The sequence below is a fragment of the Anneissia japonica genome, unplaced genomic scaffold (genome assembly GCF_011630105.1).
Source record: "Anneissia japonica isolate Jap-2015-1 unplaced genomic scaffold, ASM1163010v1 scaffold287863_len737641_cov155, whole genome shotgun sequence".
NCBI classification, from domain to species: Eukaryota; Metazoa; Echinodermata; class Crinoidea; order Comatulida; family Comatulidae; genus Anneissia; species Anneissia japonica.
In genome coordinates, this window is record NW_022742482.1 from 495,000 (window position 1) to 505,761 (window position 10,762).

General features: G+C 32.9%; 1 protein-coding gene across 1 annotated transcript in view; it reads left to right on the plus strand.

Annotated features, from left to right (window-relative positions):
• LOC117119184 (fibrocystin-L-like) overlaps positions 1-10,762 on the plus strand; it is a 77,062-nt gene that overhangs the window by 23,395 nt on the left and 42,905 nt on the right. Inside the window, exons 15-22 of the mRNA XM_033264004.1 lie at positions 670-1,064; positions 2,109-2,236; positions 3,090-3,256; positions 6,359-6,664; positions 7,797-7,951; positions 8,365-8,487; positions 9,292-9,400; positions 9,487-9,744. Coding sequence (XP_033119895.1) covers positions 670-1,064; positions 2,109-2,236; positions 3,090-3,256; positions 6,359-6,664; positions 7,797-7,951; positions 8,365-8,487; positions 9,292-9,400; positions 9,487-9,744 — 1,641 coding nt within the window. The remainder of the gene's footprint in view (positions 1-669; positions 1,065-2,108; positions 2,237-3,089; positions 3,257-6,358; positions 6,665-7,796; positions 7,952-8,364; positions 8,488-9,291; positions 9,401-9,486; positions 9,745-10,762) is intronic.

Consider the following 10,762-nt stretch of genomic DNA (forward strand, 5'->3'; position numbering starts at 1 on the left):
CATATACATATATATACATATACATATATATATATACATATATATATATATATATATATTTATATATATATACATATATATATATAACATATATATATATGTATACATATATATATATGTATATATATATATATGTATAAATACATATATATATGTATATATACATTTATATATATATATATATATATATATCCGATGTAGATGGTTTCACGTATGTCTCACAGAAATATATAAATATAAGAAAGTACGAAAATGATACGTTGACATAATAGAGACATCAAATTAATTCAAAACGAATATTTTGGACACTCCTGTGTCTTATACCTGTAACGCTGAGGAAGGACACAGGCATGTCCGAAATATTCTTTTCGATTAAATTGTATCAAATCAAATCAAAATCAAATCAAATCAAACTTTATTTGTCCATTAAAACACAGGTAAAATGGAAATTCTTTTTCCACTGGCAAAGAATATGAAACATCAAAAAAACATTGTAAAAACATTAAAACACACCAGAAGGACAACATATATGTCTATTATGTCAACGTATGCAATCGTTTAATTTTTCTATTCGTTATATTTATTATATATTTTTTATATAATATATACACATATATAATTGAACAGTAGTAATGGCTATTTTGATTTATATTATGGTTTTACTTTTAGGTGATGTTGAACAGGTGATGTGTTTTTCGGAGGATTTTCAAGTCAATAGCTCCACTATTGACTTAGAAAAGACGCCAACAATTGATACGTTTGTTTTAATTTTGGATGATGTTGAAAGCACTGCCTTATCGAGTTCGTCGTCAGCTAAGGATATTGAAGATGCATTAGTGGAGGTGTTCAGTGTTCAATGTCAAATGTCAGGTCCAACTGGTGACTATACAAATGACTACGAGGGAGAGTTAATAGGCTATGAATCTGGAGTACGTGTATTAGACGTTGAACCATTCTGTGGACGATTTTCTCTGAAAAACCCAAAAGATATTTATAGATCAGGAGAAACAAAGTCATCAGATGGAGTGACTCTTGGCGCATTTGATGCTAAATCAAATGGGAAGGTAAGTGAATCTTTAGTATACAAATAATGAATGTTTATGAGTGCAATGGAAAGAATATTTTCATTCGTTGAAAGATTGACTGTTCCATTCAATGAGGCGGAGCCGAGTTGAATGGAACAGTCAATCTGTCAACGAATGAAAATATTCTTTCCATTGTATGAATACAGTACAAACCATTCATTATTTGTTTTATCACACACATAAATAGGTCGGTTCAGGCTAGCTAGCCTAGCCTGGCCTGATCTATCCTTCGCGCAAAACCTAGTTAGGCCTAGATTAGATTTTACCGCATTCCTAACGATTTTCTGAGCAAATTTAAGCTAGTTTTTGAGGTCTCTTCCACACAATTAAAATATTTTCAGTAAATAAAATCTCAGATACATTGCACAACGCTGAAGTTAAGACAAGCTGAGCGTAGGATTATAGGAACCCACAGAGCGACAACTAAAAAGAGAGAATAAATTAAGGGATATGATTATATGGAGAGTGGGGGGGGGGCGTTCCTGGATTTAACCTTCCGGAAAAAGTAAGTCGGTAACGTGTAACATACGATTCGGATGGCAAAAAAACTGTACGATGTAACAAAATTTCAACGGTGAACGATGAAATGGGCAAAATAACTAATGTCACGTGGTACAAAATCAACCAATCAAATGACTGGGATCTATACTTTAGTTGTGTTATAATACTGTATATATAATGTTCAAATGCTACTGATTTCGACGGAACGGTGATTAAGGGTTTCCTCAATCCATCTATTATTTAATTGCTTGTAGGATAGTGAATTATGATTCAATGATTGAATTGAGAGGTGGATGAGAGTATGTACTTGACATTTATTCAGTCCCAAAATGAACATAAGCATCTCTGAAAAGTAACTCCTTACTAACCTAAGTGGATAATGTTAATAATTATACTTGAACGTTTGGGATTGAATCCTGCATATTACTCGAAATCACCTTGACTTGACACAAGGCACGAGATATAGATTATGTTTGAAGTAATATTGTTCGTGCGTAATTCTGACATGTTTGAATATTGTAGGTTTGTTTATCTTATCGTGGAGCCCTTTCCAAAAGCGTAGTGTTCACTATTCAATGGACGCATCAAGAGGAAGGTGATTTGACCAGCGAACGCGTTTACCAGATTAATGAATTGCGCGACACCAACAGGTAGGATCAGACAAGAAATTAATAATTGTTTTAACACAGATTTGAAGCAGCTCACTTACAGTTATAGTTACAGTTATACTGTAATTTCATTCTAACAACAAATTTGTACTAATTTAGCATATGGTTTTCAGCTATCTAAAAGTCATAAATCGAAAAAGAAATGTGTTTTAATGACTTACGGACGTTCTACTATGAGAATATTTAATTTCATTGCCAGGGTTTACTCCACAACATAAACTGAAATACGTGACATTACAAAATCTGAAAGGTCCACTGATTACTCTCAGATAAGAAAGTATAATGCATACTCAAAGAACTGAAATACACACCATTATGTTGGAATTTAATATTTTGACATTAATTATGTCAACATCAGCAAATGATAATGACACAATTAAAAGAAAATATTGAATTCCAATATAATGGCATGCATTTCAATCTATTAAGGCTATAATAATAACAGTATATTTATGTTCTAAATGTTAATTTCGGAAGTGTTATTTCTCGAATTTGTACTTGAACAAAATTTTTTTTAAATGCCAACCCGACTTTTTGGAAAATTTCTGTCGGTCGCAGAGGGCAACACGAGATTTTTTTTTTTTGGCCTTATTAAGGAATATAGGCATTAATACTACGTAAACACAATGACACGTACATTATAATACTATAAATTGCTAAGGCTGTTGGGATGGTATAATTTAAACGTGTTTATTATTATATTTTATTTTTTATTTTACTTCTTAGGCCTATTTAATTAGCGATATATACATTATGTACGGTATTAAATTCGCAACATTATTGACACTATCAGTTTGCTTTTATCTATAATATACTGACAATTGTTACATTTTAGCTGGCGTTATACTTGCTTTGACATCAACAACTACATACTTGGAGACGATGAACTACTCTATAATAGTCGTCCAGGATCATCTTGGAATGTTAAAATCATTAGGTTGTCCAACACTGGTGGTGATTTCTACATTGACAATTTGAATATCGGTGCCAGCATTATACGTTGTAAGATCAAAGTGTCATCATGTTCAAATGTTAAATGCTTATTTCTTCAAAAGGAATAAGTCCGACAAAGTATTTAGTACTGTAATATACCATGAAGAAAAGAAAAGGAGCTACTTTTCATTTCTCCCTGATTATAGATTGAATGTGTTCTTATAGAACACTAAATGATAATTATCTTACATACTCCATGAATTCCGTAATTGTATTGTTAACATATAACTGCTAACTACAATTAGTCTACAATACTGAGTAACTAAACATTACCAATAAATAATTGACAATATCGAATTACAGTACTTTAAAAATTATATTAAGTAAATTGTTATTATTGCAGTTTATTATAGATTTACTATATATATATATGTTAAATAGTGATTAAATAAAAACCTGGAACTTATCAGACGACTCCCTTTGGATTAGTCAACAGTCAGGCGGCGACAAATGTTGCGCAGTACCCGGGCCCCAAGTCCTATATAACTGAAAAAGGAATCCTCCTTTGCATCATACGACAGCCACACAATATCACGCAACACAAAATCAACAGTCTGCTAAATGTTTGTGATACCACAATTCCATTTTAATAACGATAAAAATATATCGAAGTGAAGTTGAATAGCTCAGCGGTTATGGTGCTTGCCTCTGATCCCAAGGTCCTGGGTTCAATTCCTGTCACGACAGGAATTGAACGACAGGACTTTTACACTCCCTAAACCTCATAAAGACACTTCACTAATAAAAGCATCACATTATTTCATTTATTTAAGAGGGCCCCTGAATATCAGCCGACCTTGTTGGATACGCTGGAAGGGTCACCCTCTATAAATATGGTTTGTTTTTTTTAAATCGATACTGGACAGCCGCAACATTCTCAGTTTAGCAGTCTTATAGGCTATCAATGCTGACCCCTGAAAGCTAAATTTACTAACAAGACTCAAGACTTAATTAATGGCAAACGTACATTTAGATGATGCATATGAATTTAAATAATGCATGAAAGTACAAATATGACAACTATAGTTGTTATGGACACTTATAGTCCACCGCATCGTAAAATAACAATTATTATTTACATAACTACATATCAAGTACACCAATTATTTTTGGATGCCCAAGGTCCGAAGGCCCATCTACAAGATGGGTGCGCACCCAAACTTTTCGATTCAAAGAGAGATTCTCTATCTTCCTTGATCGCTTCCAAGGGGCGGATCCAGTAGGGGGCACGGGGGAACGTGCCCCCGTTTTGCCACTAAATTTTAAAAACTTCAATTCAAATCAATGTTATGTGGTACTAACTTACCTATTCTGAAACTGTTGTGCCCCCACCCTCACCGTCTGAAAAATTCTGGATCCGCCCTTGACCCCTCTTTCAAGCCAATTGACCTCTTTATTAAGGATACATCTGATGCATATGTATAAATGCCAATTCATGCGCTTCACTTGCACTAGGTCTGCGACGTTGGGTGACTCTTGCATATAGGCCTAGAGCTTACTGCGTGTCTTCTATATGGATCGATCCATTCACAGTGATTACGGTACTCTGTAGACGCCATAGCAGGGGATTAGTTAGGGAACTCTTACGCATCATCTGCTGCTAAATGTAACTATCGAAAACATATTACGTTTTGTTAATACTTCGCACCACCATAATATATGGACATGAAATTCACACGGGGGACTTCAAGGAAAAAGGAAATCCTCAGCAATAGCAGAGCCACTAGAGAGCACCCTTTTCTAATTGCATTTGTCTATACGTTTCAGTGAAACTGGTGACAAGCACTTAATATCATATACCACACGAGAATTTTTTCTCTTTTGGTGTTTTGTCTTTGACTTTTGCAAGTTTCCCTCGAAAGGTATTAATGGCTAGATTGAATGTTAATATTGCGTAGTGATTTCTTAACTTTCTCTGAAAATCTTTGGCCTTTTTGTCCACTGAACAACATTTTTCCAATGCGTTCCTGATGTTATATAAAGGAAATCAAGCTGGCAATCAGATTTGTCTTGGGCAAACTAAAATTGTTACATTAAAAGTGTTTATGAAATTTTTAAAAACGGTACTTCTTTATACATTTAAAGGATAACGTAAGTATCTTCTACCCGTAGTCGTGGTGGTTTTCCTTTGTTGGCTTCATAAATATGCTACTCGAAATTCTCCATTATACAGATTCATAATTAGGCCTATAGGATATATCGGTGATAGTATAGCGCGTTAATGATTTTGGATGAAGAAACTTCCGTTATTAGAGAGGTATTTAGTATTTGAACACAGTTCAAGTAAACTAATAATGGTTTGAACAACAGAAGATTCGTTCTTTCGTTGAGCGTATTCCTATATAAACAGTACACTCGATTTGACGATATGGTTTCAGTATTACTTTATTATATAACGTTATGTTTGTTTTTTTTTTGTTTTTTTTTTTTGTTTTTTTTAACGAAACCAATAATATTCTTCAAAATATGTGGTTATTTACTAATGGTTTAAGTATTTATGCTGCAAATTTGTCTAGTTTTATGTAATAGAACCAATTCTGTTTACAATGATTTTAGCAGAAATAAGATCAGGATTGCAAATTTTCGGTAATCCGTAAAAGGCAAATATTTGAGGTTCAGAATATGTGAGAAGGCTTATCGTTGGTGGCGGTGTGGCATATGTGATAATGGAACTAGCCTGGTGCTTGATTCCTCTTCCCACCTCCGGTATTTTTATTGTTGTTAGCTTAATGGCTCTTTACATTAGATGATAGTTTTAAGCTAACCGGGGTAACATGCTGGGGAGACATCGGAAGTTAAGGCTCACCGTTTTCTTTAGATCTCTCAATATTTAAATGTACTGCATTCACATCCATGGTTTTAATCAAGAAGATGTTCAGTGGGGGCTGGACAAACGTCACTAAACGTTATTATTAAGTTCCATTTCCTTATTGTTCAATCACCATTTAACATGATCAAGTATCTACTTTATGAATATGAACGATTAACATTCACTTATTTATTGATAACAAATTATTGACAATTTTATAGACTAATTATTAAACCGGTATTAAAACGAATTACTAATTGTTAATTACCAATAGTAGCATAATTATCATCAATTTATTTCAGATATACCCACTCGCACGGCTGCTCGACCGAATAATATATTTGTTACCGAAGTGTCAGTTGCCAAAAACGAGGAAGATAACAGCTTTAATATCACACTTCTTGCGGCAAATTGTGCCTACGGCTTTCCTCTTCTCATAGTTAAAGATGCGAACATCACAAGCGGATCGACTGGTAAAGAGAGTGACTATGTTAGGTACAGTAGCCAGGATTGGGATGAGGGTACCACTATAGCTATTGGTAGATTCACAGCAGCCTCAAAGCCTGTTTCTGGAAGTTTCATTATGGAATGGAAAGGCAAAGCTGCTGGTAAGACTTGGTATAAATTGTTTTTTTTTTTTATTCGGCTTTTCACTGAAATCATATAGATACATTAAATAATCCAGTTTTATATATATCAAAATCAAAATGTACTTATTTTATGAAAAGTTATGTAATCAGAAAAAATGGGATTTGTATCGTCCATAATAGACATTTACATTTGCATAAAGTATTCAATGAAATTATTAGAACCATGTCAATACTTTAAGTATGTGAATCTTTATAAATGGTCTGATTTTAGATTGTCCTAAAAATATGAGTTTTATGGTATTAAACACAACAAATTGACCAACCAGGCCAAAACCTCAATTTAAATATATAATGCTTTAGATATCTGCATCTCAAACGAAGAAGAAACATTCATCTCCGAGTCATCTTTGGAGAACACGAATGTTCTACAAATGACACTAGAAAGGTGTTGGACGAAATACTCGAGAACCATTAGTAAGATACATATTTTGAGTATAACAAAAATGGGGAAAGGGAGTGGTCACACCCCTATACACCCAGTTCTTAAATATTCAAAAATCTTTATCTGATAACCGCTCCTGAGTGTTTCTTTAAACATCCTTTCAGTTTCGTATGAAATTCATATGTTCAACAAATCATTTTGTTCTCCAGAGCCTGGCTTTATTAACTGCCCAGTGTTAGTTATCATTGCTCTTCTCATGTAAATGACTCAATGCCGTAGCCAGCTTTTGGGACATTTGGGACAATTTTTCTAATGGGTCCAAAAGAATGGGCCCATATTCTAAAAAATGGGTCCAAATTATGTAATTTTATAAACAAAATGGGTCCACTTTTTGAAAAATGTGTCTCATTTAGCTTAAAATGGATAAAACTTTAGAAAATGGGTCCAGATTTTTCATATTTATGCGCAAAATTGATCCAGATTGTTTGAATTTACGCTTAAAGTGGGTCGACCCTAATATTGTCCCGCACTGTTTGAAAATCCTAGCTACGGCATTGAAATGACTATGAATACGTTTTTCTGGAGTTTTTTTGGTTTTTTTTTTTGTTTTTTTTTTTTGCTTTTGCATATGAAATACGTTTCTTATATTAATAATAGAACTGTATGAATATGATTTTGTACTGAAATAAGAATGTTCAAATTCTGCAGTGGCACAAGTGACTTGTTCAGCTCAGCAGATGAAAGAACTACTTGAGGGATATTTAAACACAGGCTTAGTGACTGTTGAAAAAGCATCGACATGCTCATCTGCAAGTTGGAACATCGAATGGGCTGAAATCGGTGGAAACCATCCACTTATAGAGGTAATGATATGGTCATACACTTTTAGCTTTATAAAGGTAAGGTAGCACTCTAGCAGTGATTGAGCCTTGCTAAGAAGATACACAAAATATACTACATTGTAGTAAATTATAAAGGTAAATCACCTTTTAATAGACGTGTATTTATTATTGACAATGCTACGTATTATTTCCTATCTAGCATTAACAAATAGCGATTTTATCATATTAGGCGTATAATGATGATTATAATATATGTTTAGCTTTATAAAGGTAAGATAGCAGATGTTTAGAAATGAAAATAATAATGATGAAAAATTACAAACAGCAGTGTAGACATAGTATCAACATGCATTTAAAGTAGACCTATTATGTAAGTTTGAACTTAAAAATAGTGTTAATAATTTCATCAATTTTATAAAATCAATCTCTGTTAGGTTAACGGCACTAACTTAGAAGGAGATGATGTAGCTGTAAGAGGCTCGACAGACGTTGACGGGGCACTTCTACTTGCTCCAATTCCCGGTGACTATTTGAGAACTCCACACACACTGCCACAGGTAGGCGAGTATATCAACTGTTGACAAATGTGTAGTTGATTAGTTGATCTCCTCCAAACTAAAGCTGCCTGCACACAGAAAAATAATGTGTGTTAATGTACATGTGCAGGCAATTTTGTCTACAAATTGTGATAAGTGTAATGTGTATGATGTTCCGTTATGCTGTATTTCGATTTGTCTTTCTGGAGAAGACTTCACTGCCATGCATTTAGACATACCATTAAAACCTTCTTGTTTGCTTTTTTCACAACCAAATGTACGATGCTAGTCACAACAATCCGAAATATTTTTCTATCCAAGTGAAAATAACTTAATAAATGGATTCTCTCACTATAGTAGGGTTTTTTTCTCTATCTCCCTGCCTTATGTGACAAAAAATCGATTTATATTTATAACAGCACAGTTTACAATGCTTGGATATACATTTACTACATTTATAACTATTTTTTAGGCTTAGAAATGCAGTAGAGAAATTAGGTTTTAGTTCGCTGCTATATTAGTGTAATCTATTATTTATTACCGGTATCTATTTAATTTGCTTAAAAAACATTACTGTTACTGTTACTTACTGTTACTAGCTGATGCATCTGTTGTAATTATCATTTCTGTGTACTCTGAGTATTCAAATAAATGCTCTAAATATTTTAAATAGCAAATAAAATGGAGATTATTCCTGCAGAATTGTTTATACCTTGTTTAGCAATCCATTATTTTATTATTAATCGCCAACGATATATTGTTTAAAAGAAATTATTATAAGGTAGTAGGACAGTGTATTACAATACCTTGTATTTTTTTTTTTAGGTTGCAGTCACTATTAATGGTGTAATTTCAAGTTGTGGAGATGGTAACTGTACATTTGCCTATAGTTCGGAATACACTCCTCTAATCACAAACGTAGATACCCACACAGGTAAATTGTCATACAATTCATTAAAAAAAATAATAATTTGCTTGATGAATAAGTCACTAAATGTTCTTTATTATGTTGTTGTTTAGGTTCTGAAGCAGAGAAGACAACAATTACAATTACTGGTACCGGGTTCAGCTCCGTTGCGACTGATAATATTGTTGAGATTGGCGATATTGGTTGTAAGGTTGTAACTTGTACTGACACAAAGATAGTATGCATTGTTCAAAATGGAAAAGCTGGTGCTTATGACATCAAAGTGAATGTTATACCGTTTGGATATGCAGCAACTTATGATAGTAAACTATTTCTTTACTTTATATTCATACCAAACACTTCGTTTACTGGCTGGAAATTTACGGCAATAATATAGAACGGATGTTCAATTATTTACTTTTAAGACCAGTTTCAAATTATATTTCTTGGTAGGAAATTATACTTTAATCACCTCGAGGTAATTCATGTTCATGGTAGTGATGACACCTTTCTCCTTCCCTTGTTCGGGCATGTTCATAAATTAAATTTTAGTTTATTGTGTCATAAAAGCACCTTGAGACGGTTTTAACTGTGGAAGGTGCAATATAAATACACGATCATTGACCATCGCTATTTTGATAGGATGTTAAGACGTTCGCTCATTGTACATAGACCTAATTATGTGTATGCCCTACGTGGGAAATATTGTATACACTATTGGTTAAAAGCAATTTATTTTCTTGGAGTCTAAATTATATACAAGTAAAAGTTATATGCCAGTAAATATAAGCAGTAAACTGTATTCGTGATTGACATTCGTAAAGGTAAGGTAAGTTTAAAACAGTATACGTTATTGGTGTTAATGAAGGTAAGAATTACTATATAATATTGTTAAATAATATTAACGTTTTGGTGTAAAAAACACTTTTTTGGTTTTGTAGGACAATAAAAAAAAATATAAAACCACTAATTAGTTTCAAATATAATTAACTCCGAAAACAGACACAATTATTTTGATATTCATGATCTAAAGAATTACTTGTTTATTCCAACTAAACTTTTCTGATATAACCAAAGCACATCGTTAACAACACGGATGTCATTATAACTTTTTGTGTTTTGCTTAATAGAATAAATATATTCACTATTAAAAGTAATGAATAGAGGAACCGAACAAATAAAAGAAAAAAACTGACAAATAACAATTCATAATTAAGCGACGATTCAATCATAATCATACATTTAATCTTTAATGCTTTCAACTCAAGTTAATTTTAAAGCTCCCCATCTGTAATTGTATACTTACCTGCTATTTAGGATTGAAAATTTGCGGAAGCTCAGTTGAGAATGTTTACGTAACTAAATTCGTAGCTTCACATTTCCATTTGA